The sequence below is a fragment of the Labrus bergylta genome, chromosome 17 (genome assembly GCF_963930695.1).
Source record: "Labrus bergylta chromosome 17, fLabBer1.1, whole genome shotgun sequence".
Classification (NCBI taxonomy): domain Eukaryota; kingdom Metazoa; phylum Chordata; class Actinopteri; order Labriformes; family Labridae; genus Labrus; species Labrus bergylta.
In genome coordinates, this window is record NC_089211.1 from 18,345,685 (window position 1) to 18,361,928 (window position 16,244).

General features: G+C 40.8%; 1 protein-coding gene across 4 annotated transcripts; it reads right to left on the reverse strand.

The window, feature by feature from the left end:
* Positions 1–139: 139 nt before the first annotated feature.
* Positions 140–16,113, reverse strand: hnrpkl (heterogeneous nuclear ribonucleoprotein K, like). 4 transcript variants are annotated; one of them, XM_020651520.3, is made up of 16 exons: positions 15,835–16,113; positions 14,043–14,149; positions 12,953–13,050; positions 12,797–12,853; positions 11,987–12,030; positions 9,476–9,548; positions 9,060–9,173; positions 8,761–8,889; positions 8,322–8,632; positions 7,588–7,641; positions 6,977–7,016; positions 5,070–5,085; positions 3,929–3,961; positions 3,734–3,801; positions 3,410–3,579; positions 140–2,275 (listed from the first exon to the last, which is right to left on the reverse strand). In XM_020651520.3, exons 1-16 carry the CDS (start codon positions 15,906–15,908, stop codon positions 2,245–2,247), a joined length of 1,419 nt encoding a protein of 472 aa, XP_020507176.2. In that variant the 5' UTR covers positions 15,909–16,113; the 3' UTR covers positions 140–2,244. The 4 variants fall into 4 exon arrangements, with proteins under 4 accessions (XP_020507176.2, XP_020507175.2, XP_065821704.1 ...); XM_020651519.3 differs by having other exon boundaries at positions 14,043–14,152; positions 15,835–16,112; XM_065965632.1 differs by lacking the exon at positions 15,835–16,113 and adding an exon at positions 15,454–15,475 and having other exon boundaries at positions 14,043–14,152.
* Between the last annotated feature and the right edge of the window lie 131 nt (positions 16,114–16,244).

The window sequence follows — 16,244 nt, forward strand, 5'->3', positions numbered from 1 at the left end:
TTGTAAACTACGGATGCATGGGACATTTGGAGCGACCGGCTGACACACTTCGCTCTTCCCTGGAATTGGAAACTAAACAACATTGAACCGGTCATGCATTAGTTATTCCTTTCGCTTTAGTCAAATAAGAGCACAGACATTGAGAACGATGACTTTATTTACTCAACACCTGCAGGTAAGTACAGATATCAAGACACTGAGGTACAAATATGAACAGAGAGGAAATATCACATGGACTCCCAAAGCTGCACACTCCTCACGTCAAGCTGCATCTTCAGATAACAGCCCTTTATAGAGGAAAAAGTTACAAACTGACCAAATTCAATCAACAAATCAACAAAAAATGAGTGGAAAAAAAAAGAAATCAAACAGCATTAAAATGAAAGATTAACACTGTCTTTAAAAACGCAGTATGTTGTATCATGAAATGACTGTTTCTATATAAATATACACACACACACACACACACTTCATACAATGGATTGTGTTTCAATGAAATACAAAGAACCCTAACATTGTGATTTTGCTATACTACAATGGCACATTGACTCAAACTTGAAGCAAAAGAATTGTGTTTTCAGAAATAGGTTTATTGAATTTCTGGTAGGGAGTTGGCTGGCTACCCAAACAAGAAGATTACACCTTTTCTGTCTTTAAAAAAAAAAAAAAAAAAAAGAGGTAGTGACCTTCAGAGGGGGTTTTTCATATTTCCCAAAATGTCAAACTACTCCATTGAAGCCTAAAAAAAACAAAAGGTGAAAAGGGATGTTGGTTGTCATGTATACATTTACATCCCTTAAATGTGTTATTTAATAAAAAAGCTGAGAACGGATTTGCTTGCAATTTTTTTTTCATGCCATAAATCATCTGGTATTAGTTTTGTTTCTCAACAAAATTAATTTTCCCTCAAGAAGACGTGTAATCTAATATTGAATCATGTATTCGAACAAGATAAATTACTCCACTATCACATGGAAAAAAAAATAAAAATCTTTTTTTCTTTTTATTTTAGAGATAAAGAAATGATCACCGCTTGATCACCAGATAACAAAAGTGATGAGGTGATTATTTATCTCTAGTTTGTTTTTTTCTTGAGATCAAAAGTTCAATGACCTTATTGCAAGCAGAAAGGAAACCTGTCAACTTGACATAAAGTAAGAAATAACTTGTGATCTCTGTTACTTAATGCTTATCTTGTTACTAAAAGAAATCAGGCTATGTTGAAAATTTAACAGTTTTCAACTTTTGGTCTCAAGAAAATATTTTTTTTTTTTCTTTTGATAAATCCTGAACACGACCCTTTTGTTTTCTGGAGATGATGTGGTTTACTGACATCATTAAAAAAAACATGCCTTTCATTTAAAGATAAAGAAGCAAAAAACTTTTTGAGATTCCAACAATAATTTTTCAGTGATGCGTTGTTACGGTGATGAACCTATTACCATAGAAAGAGAAGCGTACATAAGATAGATATAATTAACTAGTTATCTTCAGATAATCAAACCAATGTTGTTGTTTTGAAGATAAGCTTATTTTGAATACGTCAACATGAAAAGCGCTAACTTATTACCCTGCCTTTAAATAAAACTTTATCCAGTTAAAGAACTTCCTCCAAATGACAAACTCAGTTTATGATTTTTTGTCAGAAAATCTTGTAACCTTTTTTTTTTTTTAAAAAGGTAAACTTACCAGTTATCACAAGAAAATAAGCTGCATTATCTTGATGTTATAACATAATAAACTCTAGACCTCAAGAACAAAAAATATTGCAAGCATGACCTTCTGCACTTGCCAAACCTTTACCACTCAGAGAGCATGCATCTTCATTTGAAGAGTGTGCTTTAACTATAAGGAAGAAAAAAAAAGAAGGTAAAATCACAGAGTTCCTTACAAAACGATTACATTCTGCATGCTGATCTGAAATACTGAAGATAAAGGGCCAGAGCTCACGACATTAAAAGGGATCACACCGATGAGTTGACTCGGTACGAGAATGTCCTAAAAAATGAGTACACCAGCACAGAAAGATGATGTTGAATCCTTGTTCGAGTTTTGGCAGCTTAAGACCTCTCTTTAAAAACTCCGTAAGAATGAAAATTGCTCTTTATAGATGTACTTTTTTTTTTTTTTTGATATGTTGGGGAGGGGGGCACATCGACCCAAAGCGGAGGAATGTAGGCTCTGATTAGAGGGAGCAAACAGTTTGGCAGCATGGCTTCAATCTTCTCCATTACTTCCACCTCCTCAGAAGAAGCGCCCAGAGTACTGCCTCACACTGAAATAAGAGACAGATCAAAAGGTAAGGGAGGGGCGTTTCAAAACATTAAGAATATGTATTTCAACAGGACCATGACATGGGTCATGAGCTGGTAATGCTGGGAGCTGCAAACTGGGACATTTTTCATGTGGAGCACAACTGTGAGTTATGTAAAAAAAAAGTCTGCCAAGGTCAAGGCTGAGGACACATTTTGTCTGCGAGCAGCAATACGACTGCTGAGACCAGCTTAGCCATTTAGTGATGGGGGCAGAGAGGACGTGTGTGTGCACAGTGAAAAGCTTTTAAAGATGAAATACTGGTGGAAGAAAAAAAACAAAACACTAATGTTCCGGCATAGTGAGGACAAATTGAACATGAAAGTGGGGCAGTAAAACACTGTTTTTTTTAAGTTGAATGTTTGCAGTTAATTTCATTAATGTTAGGGCTGTAGCTAATATTTAATGTTATTATCAATATGTCAACTGATGCTTTTTTTTGGGGGGGGGGGGGGCTTTTTGGGCCTTTATTGTAGAGACAGGACAGTGGATAGAGAAATCAGAGAGAGAGTGGGAGCCGCAGGTCAGATTCGAACCCGAGGCGCCCGCTTGGAGGACTATAGCCACTTTACATCGGGCACACGCAATAACCACTGTAACCTGTACTGATACATTTTTGCCTGTTTCATCAATGAGGGGAGAAAATGGTGAAAAATGAATCTGTACAGTTAAAGTGAAAACGGTTTCTAGTTGGGAAATTGAAAAACTAAAATCATCAAATGTTTTAATTGATCAAAAGGAGTCAAATTATATTAGAAAAGCAGCTAAATCACATTCTGCTCATCACTGTTTAAACAACCATGTTTAGGTCTACACAGGCTGAAACCTTTAGGATGTTCACACTTTTATAACTGATGTTCAGATAAATGCTGTAAAACAAACAAAATAACAAACTCATGATATGTTTTATGTCTTTTATAATGAAGTCTGAATTACGTTTCTCCTTGCTGGGCTGAGAGAGTTTACTCACATTTGAGACGACATATATATAAAAAAAAAAAATTAAAAAAAATGTCCATGCAGCGGTGCATGATCATGCAGGCCTCAGAGGGGAGCACACTGCACAATGAGAGGAGGGAATCACAGGAGCACGTGCCTGTTCTGCAGCAGGTACTGGGCATTCTGGATCTGGTCCTGTGTTCCTGTGATGGTGATGATGCGGTCCTCAGAGCCCTCTAGTGGTTCATCAATCTTGATGGATGCACCGGACTCGTGGCGGATCTGCTTGATCCTCTGGCCTCCCTTACCGATGATGGAGCCAGCAAGCTGCAGGACAAACACACAAACACACACACACACACACACACACACACGTCAACTGGACATCGATGTTAGGGGGACATTTCTTCTCTTACATTATTTTCTGCAATATTTAACAATTTTTTTTAGACTTTTCTGGAAGATTTGATGGCATGCTTACATCTTTTGGGATGGTGACTTGTGTTGTGATGACTGGGCCTCCAATATCGCTGTACGAGCCTCTACCGCCTACAACAAGAGGTGAGAAAGAGCATTTAAGGTGAATTTGTCTGTAACAGAAGCAGCGAGCAAGACGAAACAATCCCTTTAGGTTAGGAAACAAGACACTGGACTCTTACAATCTATTGCCACTCACCAGACTGAAAGTGGTCCCAGGAAGAATTGTTGTCTTTGAGAGAATCATGGGAAAGGAAACAAGAGAGTGAAAAGTAAAAAACACACCACAAGGACAAAGACAAGAGGTAGTGTGATAGAAAAACCAGTTACACAGTAAAACCCCAAGCAGACAAACGAGTTGAACGACAAAGAATATGTTTTTTGTTAAAGCAAATATGAATTCACTGATGAACACCCTGGTGTCAGCCGATTTTAAAACAGCTTAAAGGGCAAACAAAATGATTAAGCTACAGACTGTAATGCATGTGAATGTTCAATAATTAACTAATAGTACGGCCCTGAAATCCAAACTTTAACCACAAAGTCCCTCTGCTTAAAGAGGGATATTTATTTTTTGCTATTAAATTGATAATTTTCCTTTCCTGATTTTGTTTCCTTATAAAGTGATTTAGAGAATATACTAATTTAGAACAGCTGTTCAATGTAATGCCATGTGACTAGAGGAAAAAAAAAAACCTCAACATTTGAAGTCCAGGATAAAAGTATGGCCGCAGTTACAAACATTAGGTTGAAAACATGTAAGCTTTTCTGTCAATTTAAACTAAAACTGAAGCGTGTGACCTTGATCGAGAAAGACGTTGTGGCAGAGATGTTGAACTGCATTAGCTTGTATAAAGGTGCCTGATTGCCAGGACACTGTATGAGTGTATGAACTAACCTTGGACCTGAACACCAATAACAAAACCTGCAGTAATGAATTGCCCTATAGAAAATAATTGCTGAATGGAGTGACTTAAAGTGGGGTGGCAGTAGCTCCGTCTGTAGGGACTTGGGTTGGGAATCAGAGGGTCTCCAGATCAAGTCCCGGTGCTGACCGAAATATGGAAGTTGGTCTGGCAACTGGAGAGGTGCCAGGCCACTTCCCGAGGTGCCAAGGTGCCCTTGAACCACCGAACCCCCAACAGCTCTCTGGTGTGCTTCCTGTGAAGCAGCCCCACTCTGACATCTCTCCACTAATGCATGTGCACAGGTCCTGTTTGTGCATGTGTGTGAGCAGCATGTCTCTCAATAGTGTGTAAAACTAGAGTAGTATGTAAAATTACAGTTAAACAGTTAAAACTTTAAATCTGTGCTGGATTCCCATAAATGTCAACACTCACCATATCCGCCTCCACTCTGAATGCCAGGATAGATTGAAGAAGAAAAAAAATGAAACTCTATTAGTGACATAATAACAGACCACACACTTGGTAACTACTCAATACATAATAGGATATTTGTGTTTTTTTTTTATATATATATATATATATATATATAAATATATATATAACACAAATATCCTGGCTGGTACTGGATCCTTTTTTTGTTTCAAGAACAGTGTGATTTCTCTGAGGCATGGATTCAGCATGATGCTGGGAATATTCCACAAGGATGCGAGTCTGCGCTGACTCCGCGGCATTAAGCATTCTCTGCACATATTTCAGTGACATTCATGCTTCAAATATCCCATTCCACTCTATCTGAAAAGGACATTATTGGTTTGAGATCTGAGGCCTGCAGGCCACTGAAACAACCGGAAGAGCTCTGAGAACAGCCGTACACTACGACAGTTTAGTCTGTATATATTTCAAATGATGCATTTAAAAGAAAAGGAACAGACCAAGAGCAAAAAACGATACGCCTTTTAAGCAGCTAAGTATGTCTTGATAATGTGTTGATGGATTACAGACACTTGAACAGCTCTCACTTTAATAATGCAGGAGTGTTAGGGCTTGTTTAGCTGTGTTGGTAGAGCAGACACCGCACGTACAGAGGCTCCACACATCAGCCGCAGGTTCAACTCCCTCCCATAGTCCTTTGATGTGTCTGTCCTGTCTCTCTTTAGCTGTACTATCTCGTAAAAGTCAAAGGCCGATCTTAAAACAATAATAATAATGAAAGTGTTTTGGATACCTTGACAGTACCAGAGTTTTTTCAGTTTGACCCAAATACATTCCTGCTTCGTCATGCTGACACTACAAGGATCAGAATTTTGTATGCAAAACAAGATTTTATGTGTAAGTCATGTAATGTCTCTATGGGTCAAGCAGGCGATTAGTTACAGTTATACCCGTCGTCTCTTTAACATTTAGCATCATTAACATGCTACAGTCTAACCGAGTGTTGTTGTTGTTGTTGTTCAAATGCATCCATGTCTGGCCCCAGACTCCCCGTCTTCTGATGGCCACTTCCAACAGAAATACCTCTCATATCCTCTAAAAGCTGCTTCAGCCAACATCAGCTTGAGTTCAGAGTACTATAATGGCATCCCATGTAACTAGATCTCAATCCAATAGAGCACCTTTCGGACGTGGGGGGAGCTGAAGATTTGTAGGATAAAACTGAGCCGACAAACGTGAAGCGACTGCATGATGCTGTTAAGAAATATAGTGGAAGCTCTCAGAGGAATCTTCCCAGCATCTTTGGCGAAACAAAGCTACGTTTTTCTTTTTGTAACACTTATTAGGTTCTTATTTAAGTAGAAAGAAAATCAGTAAGCTAATCCTTTCCTTAAACGTATCTTCTAGTCAGACTTTAATTTGTGAACTTTTAAAGCTCCCACGGATGAAAATTAATTTGCATTTAAGAAAGAAGTCTGGGGTTTTCTTCTTCAGTACAACACGTGTTCCTTAAATCTTAATTAATTTTTTTTTTATCTTTTCAGTTTTATTGTTTGCCTTTTTTTTTTTTCCACTTGCAGCTCAGACCTGAAGGGAACCTGTTCAGGACTTGCTTTGGTTTCAACTCAAGTTCATTTGCTAGCCGGGTGGATCTCTGAACTACGTACTCAGCTGCTCTGTGGTAACCAAGGAGACAACTGTTGCCAGGCAACAACAGGCACCTAGATCAGTGTGCATAAACAGTGAGAAAGCAGCACAGTGTTCATGTCTCCGTGCTTGTACTACACTCAGACATAAGGAAGTCCAATCATGAAAAATAATCCACAAACGCCACGGATGCAAGACCAGGAAGCTACAGACATGAAGCAGCAGCAGCAGCACTACACGGGTAAACAGACCACACTCACCATGCTGTCGTAACGGTCTCCTCCTCTGCCTCTTCTATCACTATGGACCAGAAACATATGCATTAATATAGCTTCTATACTGTGGATGACTTTAGACACTACAGTATGCAGCAGGTGACTCTTAAGATTTGTATTGGGGGGAAAGAGCCCCCACCTAACCTATTGATGGACAGTAAACTACCTCACAGTACTATAACAAGAAGCAAAAATAGTGCAATCACGTAAAGTACAATAATACCGATGAGAAAATAGTGCAATAATAGATGTGCAAGAATAGATGTGCAAAGTGTCCATGTGCAATAACTGTCAAAACAGGCAACACTACTTTTTTTTGTTTCCAAAGAGTCCACATTTATAATCTAGCAACTGCTTATTTTTATGCAGTGTTTAATTCTTGTGTATTTTTATGATCACAATGTTGAAATTTGGTGCAAGATGGCAAGAAGCATTTATTCTATTTAAACACTAAGCTTTAATGACTGAAAGACATGCAGACTCTACTGACATCCTGTGATCAGGCTGCTGGGTGAGACTTTCTGATCCTGACGTATCACACACTGCTCTGCTTTTTGAAATAAACTAATCTAATGATGATCCTGCCCCGTGATCACCTTGGTCTGTCGTCCAGGCTGCTGTGATAGCTGCCATGTGAGAAGCGGTCTCCCCTGGAATCAAAGACAGACAGGGAGAAAGCGTTGACACATTCAGTTGATAGATTTCACGTGAGCTCTGGTTTAGTTTGTGAAAATTAATGATGAGCACTGTGAGGCAAATTGATTCATTTATAAATATAAACATTTGAACATTAAAGTGACACACGTATAAAAAAAAAAAAGAGATGGGTTCGGTTTATTTTTGGCCGTTGTGTCACTTGCTTCAGATCAGCTTCTAAAGGCTTATTATTTGGCTTTTGGTGCCTTTTTTATTTAGTGATAGGACAGTGGATAGAGTCAGAAATTGGGTAGAAAGAGAGAGAGAGTGTTGAATGCCATGCGAGAAAGGAGCCAAGGGTCGGATTTAAACCCAGGCCGCCCACTTGGAGGACTATAGCCTCTGTGCATGAGAAACCGTACCGTGCCAAAGTCCACATCTTCACACCATGCCAGGGAAAATAAGTCTACCTTGCTTGAGCACGGTACGGAGAACTCACACTGGACAAACAAACTGGACTTTGGGGGTCAAACATGACTGGGCGCAGTACAGATTGCCTGGTGTGAGCGCACCCTTATGCCATGAACAATAACAGGTTTTAACTTATAAAAACTTTTTTTATTAAATAAAAAATAAAAAAACTGTAAACGGTTTAGTTGTGAAAGCTTCCCCCTGCAATAGGGGTCCTCCTCACCCTCCTCTTGGCGGCGGTGGCGGGGGGAGAGGCAGGTTACGTGCTCGGCTGCCTCCTCGCCCGCCTCTGCTCAGCGGCGGCGGAGGACCACGACGGGGGCTTATGTCGTCGTAGTCCCTTCTTGAAGGAAGCATGGGTCGGTTGCCACGAACAGGGGGGGGCATGCGCTCAAAGCCACCCCGCACACGGATGGGGAAGCCCCCCATGGGTCGTCTGCCTCTCTCCTCGAACAACATGGTGAAGCCGCCGTAATCGTACGTCTCATCGTAGAAATTCGGGTCATAAGGTTGGGTGCGACCTTTGATGGGAGCCTGTTGAATCGAAGAGAAGAGATTTAAAGAGTTGATATTACAAAAGACTGCTCTCTGTTTTGAAGTAAAGCTGAAAAACTTTCACTTGTTCAACATTTTCGCAACAGACTGATGAGAAATAATCTCGCCTCTGACACCAGCTCCAGGATAACTTTGATACATTCAACGACACGTTCTGGTTTTCCTCCCACCAACACCACTCTGTCAGTGGAGTGAGGACAGCACTCCTGGAACAGCTTGATGGTTGTCTGGGTGTTCTGGGGCATCAAAACATGATAACACGTTAAAAAACCTTAAATCCAGGCAATCCTCTGATAGCGTTAGCTGCAGAATTAGCCAATAACATCAGAGAAAAAAAAAACTTTTAACGCATCCTTTCAATACTGCAACTCCTAAAATACAAGAAAAAACAAAGTGACTGCCCTACCTCTCTCAGCTCCTTTATCTTTGCACCTTTTACCCCAATGATGCCCCCTGCCAAACTTTGATGGATCAGCAGGCGAAGCTCACTGTCAAAATCTATTCCACTGTAATGCTGGTACTACAGAAACACAAAGCAGTAGAAGTTAGAGCAGTAGGGCCTGAAGCTCGTCCCATTGTTGACTAAAAGAGAACTTTTCTGGAATTGAACACTTGATGATGCTAAAGGAAAACGGCATGGGACATCCTACTGTATGCAGATAACATAACATGTATAAAATAATATATAGGGGAAATACACCAAAGCTAAGCAAAGCCACACCAAATATCAAGATCATCTAATGTATGTTCCCAGGGTTTAATCAATCTCCATATCTTGCCAATGTGCATGTACACTGCTGTTTTTTTTATAACACAGCTTACCTCCTCTAACGTTGGAATGATTTTCAGCAGAATCTCTCCGATTGTGTCAATGCTAGCGTTCACACTCAGGATCCTGGCGGAGACCATTTTGGCAAAAGAGGAAGCATGATATTACAACACAGAGAGTAATTTAACCAAAATGCAAAACCTGATCACAAATGTTTGAAGACGTCCAGAAAACACTTGCCGAGATTTTTTACGCAGAAAGAAAGTAATAAGTCTTCTACTTGTGCCAAATTACAATTCTCTCAACAACAAAGTCATTACTAAAGCAGCTGGCATGCACTCAATCTAAAGTCGTTTTCAAAGTGACAGTCTTTGGAGGATGGGCAGCTTTAAAGGCTGAAACTAACGTGAGACAGGCCACACAGACTTGGGGAAGGGGGTGTGACAAAGAGAGAGAGAGAGATCTTCCCATCCCACTACCAGCAAGCTGGGGAAGAGGGACGTAACTCAAACACAACAACTGGGCCCCCAGCACACCTTTTCATTGTGACCTGAGGTTTAGGGAAGATAGGGAGGGGGGGTTGGGGAGGGGAGGGGAGCGCTTTGGGGCGGAGGTGAGGAGGAGGAGACGAGGTGGGCGAGAAGAGAGAGGAGTAACAGAGCAGAGGGGTTGAGTCGGGGGAGGAAATGTGAGTGGTTACCAACTACTTTGTGGCACAGGACAGGAGCAGGGGGTGGAGGGGTCGGGGGGGGGGTGAGATTGGGGGACAGTTATGAAAGCTTTAGCAGGCGGCTCTGATCGGATGTGGCCTGAGAGAAATTCAAAAGAAGGGATGCAGCACAATTAAATAAAAAGAGACGACATCAATGGGTGGCACACTGAGGAGGGAGGTGGAGCCTCAAAAACAGGAGCCAGTGCTCTGTCAGAAATCATGGACAGTGATGCTGAAAACTGTGTGGGGAGAGGTGGAGGAAGGTGGAGGAAGGGGGACCCAGAGGGCCAAAGAAGACAGAGCGAGGAAAAAAGAAGTCTACTTTCTTTCAGTTTCATTGTGATATTAAACATCACAGCAAAGGAATCGTTACATCCAACAGCTGTGTTTCTAACCATGAAAGGGCTGTACCCTTAAAGTTGATGATTCCAATTACAGTCGGGGAGAGTTGAGAATTGACTCACTTTCAAAGATTCTTAACATGACTCTTCAGTGTTAGTTAAGAGGTAATCGATAAGCCGAATCATCTAGGGAGGTCTCCTACACTCCAAGGTAAACATGTTTTGGTGATTAAAAGTACTAAAACATTGAATGGAGCAGTTTCAAGTTAAAAGTATCTTTTTCTCCAACACTCACTGTTGGACGCTGAATAAAGGTAAGGACAGCAAGAGCTGAGCTGCTGCTGCTAGATTGTTTCTAAGTTTGAGGTTAACATTAGGATTCCTCCAGTGTTTATTTTTCATGAGGTTTAACCGTCAGCTAAACCAACACAGAGGTCTGCTGCTCTCAAAAACAACCAAATCAGGTAACTTAAGCTGTTTGCATGCACGCACAAAATGCAAACCCACCACATTTTTGTCCCAACCTAACCCAGACGTGTTCCTTTCAGCCCTCTGGTAAAAAAAAAAAGGGGAGTTGGTTTGTCGAAGTGAACTGATGTGTGAACGCAGCAGGAGTTGACGAGCGATGCTTGTGCCATGTGAGCGACCTTGTTCATAACCTTTTCTGCTCACCCGTATGTTGTCTTACACTTCTTTGTTGATACTGTTAATAACTCCAATTACATGTAGAAATTGATATAAAAGGCATGAAACTGTCAGTATAGTTTCAGACTGTGTCACTTCTGGGGTTTCTGCAGCATCATATTTACATCATGGCTTGCCTCCTGAGAGACATCAACCATCCCCCCCCCCCCCATCCCTCCCTACCGCCTCACGAGGAAAACTTTGAGCTGCAAGTTACAAATGTGAAAAAAAAAAGCGAGTCTGGAAGATTTCAGGAATGCTTGGGTGAAAACAGCTTAAATTGTAAAAACAAACCTGATGATAGTTTCCTGTTGAAAAGCAGGCGTCTCTCTATCGCTCCTGAAGAGACTTCGGTATCTGTGAACTGAGCTTCCACTTAATTAAGCTCACGAGCCAACTAAAGAGCTTCATCGAGACAACTCAAGATGTCTAGTTAAAAATACACTAACTGTAAAGAAAGGAGTCAAAAAGTATTTTTCTGTGCAGAACACAGGTAGTGTTGCATCTTACATGTCCAACATGATTTCATATATCTGATACAGGTTGAAAGTGTCAGGTGCAGTTCTTTTACTCAGTGATTTCCTATCATGGATAATAAACTATAAAGACAAAAATTCCAACTCAATGGAGATGCTTTAAATGGACATAAAAATCAAGGGGAACAAAACATGTCTCTTACAGATGGAGGACGGGGGTGTTTGGGGGAGGAAGGGGAGTTTACTGTCATATATGTATAAAAATGTTAAAATGAAACAGAAGGCAGGTTATCAAAGACATGAGTTTCACTGTTCTAATCAGGCAGTAGGGCAATAACTGGTGGGACATACCGCTCTGGGCCACTGCTGTCTGGGACAGATACACTCGCATTGTACTGCATGGGCCGAGGTTGTGGAGGTGGTGGTGGTTGTGTTGGTGGTGGTGGTTGTGGTGGAGGAGGTTGGCATTGGGCGGGGGCATTCAATCACAAGATGTCAAGTTAGGTGCCCATTTAAGGAGGGGCACGGTTTATGGGCGGGGCCAACCGGGAGTGTCAGGTGGGCAGCGGGGCGGGGCGGGCGGGCGTTCAGGGGCGGGCAGAGGTTGGGCCAACGCAGGAGAGGCAAGTTGATCCAGTACATGGGGAACGGAGGAAGGTGGCCAAAAATAAAAACAAAACAAAAGTACAAAAGAAGGGAAGAGGGGGAGAAGGAATACATTTTTAATTGAATACACGCTAAACTGTGACCGAAAAGTGAAATGAGTGAACTCTGCTAAGTGAAGAAGAACAAGAATTGTGACCTGGACAAACACAAGTATTTAAACAGTGTGGAGCGCTACTGAAAAAGAGATTAAATCCACTCTGGCTTTCAGACATCTGTCGTCACTTCAAGGTCAAACTGGAACCAGGCTGAAACTCAAAAGTCAAACACTTCTATCTGACACGCTCTCCCTCAACTGTCCATATGAGACAACTTTATCGAATTGTTATATAACAAGAATCTCTGACATAGTGTATACGTCCATTTTAAATATCAAACGTCAAACCTTTCTGACAAGAAATCTTAGCGTGTCTGAGTGAAAATTTAATTGATAGGAGGGTTCGAGGAATTTGCAAAATATCCCAACAAAGTATTTTCCGAACTTGTCTGTTTACTTACGTCTGTGCGTAGAGCTTTTATGTTCTTTCCCCCCTTTCCGATTACCGCACCAGCATTCTGTAGCACAAAGATGATTTTTCTTAGAAAGGATTCTGTCTGGTTACTCATTTAGCCCGTTGTGTGGTGTTTTTTTTTTTTTTTCCCCCTTCTTTTTACTTTGCTCTGAAGCAGCACACGCAGCTCCACCATCTCGTCTGTGTTGCGAGAGCGTTTGAAGGCCTGTTCCTCGTCCATGTCTTCAGCTGGCCGTTTACCTGAGAGGAAGACACGGGAGGTCAAATCTGAGCCTGGCAATAACTCTGTACAAAGCTTACATAACAAAACATGCCTTTTATAATTCCTGTTATTGCAGTCTGCAGAATTCAACTATTTCCAACTTTGGCATCCCCAGTACAGGACAACATTTATATCATGGCCATCCTTTAATCATTAAGTATTAAGTCATTAAGTAAGTATGACAAATAATAAATCATTCATTATTTTTGCAACAGAAAGCTAAGGCGTCCATCCTTTGCAGTTATCCAGGACATCATTATGTAATAATCCAACACATGGTATGAATGTAGCAAGGGGTTAAAAGTAGCACAGCTTACAAATACACACAATTCTTTTAGTCGTACAGATTTTTAACACATGAAAGTAACATAACAAAACGTTAACGTCTGCTCATGTTAAATGATCAGATTATAATATATTTATTTTCACATAGATGTAAAATACTTAAAATATATTGTGTGGATTTTTTTTAAGCTTAATCACACCAATATTTAGAATAAAATCATCATTAATAACCACTACTGAGTTAAACAGTGACACAAATTTAAAAAAAAACATGGTGGTTGCTGATTTACTGCAGCCAAATGTTTCCTGGAATTAGACCAGCACCACCATGTACCCTTCCTGGATTAAGATAAGGGCATATCTGCTAGGGTCCCCTGAACAGCAGTATCTTGGACAGGAGTGTCCCTCAACCATCTGACATGTCCACATGCTATGTAGAAGAAGCCAGAAATGCTCTGTTTTTTTTCTTTTAGTCTTCCCTTGAGTGAAATATTAGCAGGTATATGTATGTTCACACTGAATTTTAACATGGCATGGCTGTACACTGCGCAGACTGTTAATTTCATACTAAATACATTCATTAATGCAGTTTACATTGTGTTGACCATTTTATATATATATATATATATATATATATATATATATATATATATATATTTACACATTTTTTTCCTAGTGGTGTTACCATTAGTGTCAGTGTTGCTGAATGTGATGTCTTCTTCTTGCTGATCGATTTTCACCTCCATTGTCTTGCACCTGCAGAGGGATGCAAACAGGCTCCTCTCTCTGGATCTGCTAAAAGGAGGGGGGGGGGGGGGGGGGTGCACAATCAGCCTCACTTCATTTAACAAATGCTTGAATTTATATCCGACCAATTGCTCGGCTGTAATATGTAATAAAAAAAATATGGAAACAAATTAAATATGCCATCTTCATAAAATAAAATAAAAAACAGCCATTCCATTCCCTCATATTCCATCATTCTGTTTACGTCCATTGAAACCATCAAACCCAAAACCATCTTCAAGAAAATAAAAATCAAAGCATAAGAAGAACTGAGTTGTCCTTTGCATCCTTCAGCAGTTGATCAAGCAGTTTTTCAAGCTTGGGCAGAGTTGTGGTCACAAAAACACACAGAACTTGACAGAAATACTCAGTGGACTATTTTTTTTATTTAACCTTTATTTTACCAGGCAAGAACTGCTTGAGATCAAATGACCTCTTTTTCGAGCAAGGCCTGGCCAAAATGGCAGTAGCAACAAAAAAAAAAGAAACATAAGACAAACCCAAAAAAGAAAGCATAGACAAGAGAAAAAGAGACAAATAACAGTCCAGAAGGTGAAGAAGAAGAAGGAGGAGGAGGAGGAGGAGGAGGAGATCATGTTAAACAAAACACAACACCACAATACACACTAAAAGAACAATTACGTGATGACGATAAAATACTATGCAGTGAAACATTTACACACTGCAAAATTAGCCATTAAAAAACGTGTGAGCCGAGTTTTAAAATCATCAACAGACTACAACATGATACGATTTTTCTGATGAGCAACAAAATGTCATTTCACCTTTAATTGTAGCAGCTGAAAAATAAGGCCTAATGAAAACAAATAATGCATGAATGCATGTAGCAGCATACAGTCCCACTATGTAGATTAGTCAGAATCCGGGATGTACTTAAAACTGCAAATATGATTCTTGTAAGTATCCCACAGGAGCTCCACTGCATGCATCCACCCACCTGCACCGCCCACTAATACCAGTTGCATACTGCTTAAACAGTGTGGACTTCTGCAAGCATCACCTCTGTGCTGTGGCCTTGCTAAGTTGTATAGAGATGTATGTTAATATGGAATAAGTAGCAAAACTGTTGACTTCTGTTGTTGTTGTTTTTTTTTTTAAGAGAGGTCACTTCTACCCCAATGTAATTACATTTATTTTTTTTTGCAGAAAAAGCACATTAATGCTGAAGGTGCATTTGTATAATGTGCACACATGAGCATTTGCAGAGACAGCTATTATTACGCGTTTAAATTGCTGCTGCGTAGCCTGGTTCACTCAATTTAACCTCACGTTAAATCAGAAACAGATACCTTACAATAACGTGGAAAGGAAACTGCGCAAATCCGGACGCGTTAAAGAAGAGAAGGCGTTTGTCACCTGGGGGCCTGTCAACCTGCTCAAAACACTAATTAGCTGTCTGGAATTGACATTGCTTTAGCTTCGCGATAAAGCTCTCTGCTAAACTAGCCAATAACACTGTCTGTATGTTTTCATGAGGCGTGTCTTAAAGCAGCCACAGCTTACACGTTGCGACTGTAAAATATCCACATGCAAGAAGAAAAAAAAAAACAGCTGTTCACGCAATGTCAGCGGTGGTGGATGTAATTATACGCACGGTAACAAGCAGACGGGCGAAATGACGCGTGGTTTGTAATTCAAGGTGACACAAAACAAGAGTTTGGAAAACAAACCTGCAGAAACACCGCGTTGACTGCGGTCGTCCACGGATTCCTCGCCCAGAAACGTGTGCAGGGTCTTTCAGCATGGAAGGAAGACACTGAGGTCGAGCATGATTCGTCGACGTCTCAGACTTTGTGTGCGTTTCTTACAGTCACCGAGTCGGCACAGGCGAGCGGAGCCGAGGCGCGCTCAGCTGACTGAAGCGAACGACGAACTCATTGGGACGCAGAGGGCGATTTTCTCAAACGCTCCGTGAGAAGCTTGGGTTTTTACAACCCAAGTAAAGGCTGGCAGGTAAAGCTGTTCCTCTCGGGCAACAACCCCGCCCCCTACGACTGACACGCCCACCGTGAACCGCGGCATGGCTGGGCAGTGGGCATGTTGGTTTCTTCTTGTGATGACTTTTAGTTTTAGGTAAGTT

Coding starts and splice junctions, on each gene's coding strand:
- hnrpkl (XM_020651519.3), bottom strand. CDS start 15,908: ATGCTGAAAGACCCTGCACACGTTTCTGGGCGAGGAATCCGTGGACGA. Junction 7,642..8,321: donor CCACCGCCGCCAAGAGGAGG/GTGAGGAGGACC, acceptor CTTTGATTCCAG/GGGAGACCGCTTCTCACATG. Junction 2,276..3,409: donor CAGTACCTGCTGCAGAACAG/GCACGTGCTCCT, acceptor CTCTTATTTCAG/TGTGAGGCAGTACTCTGGGC.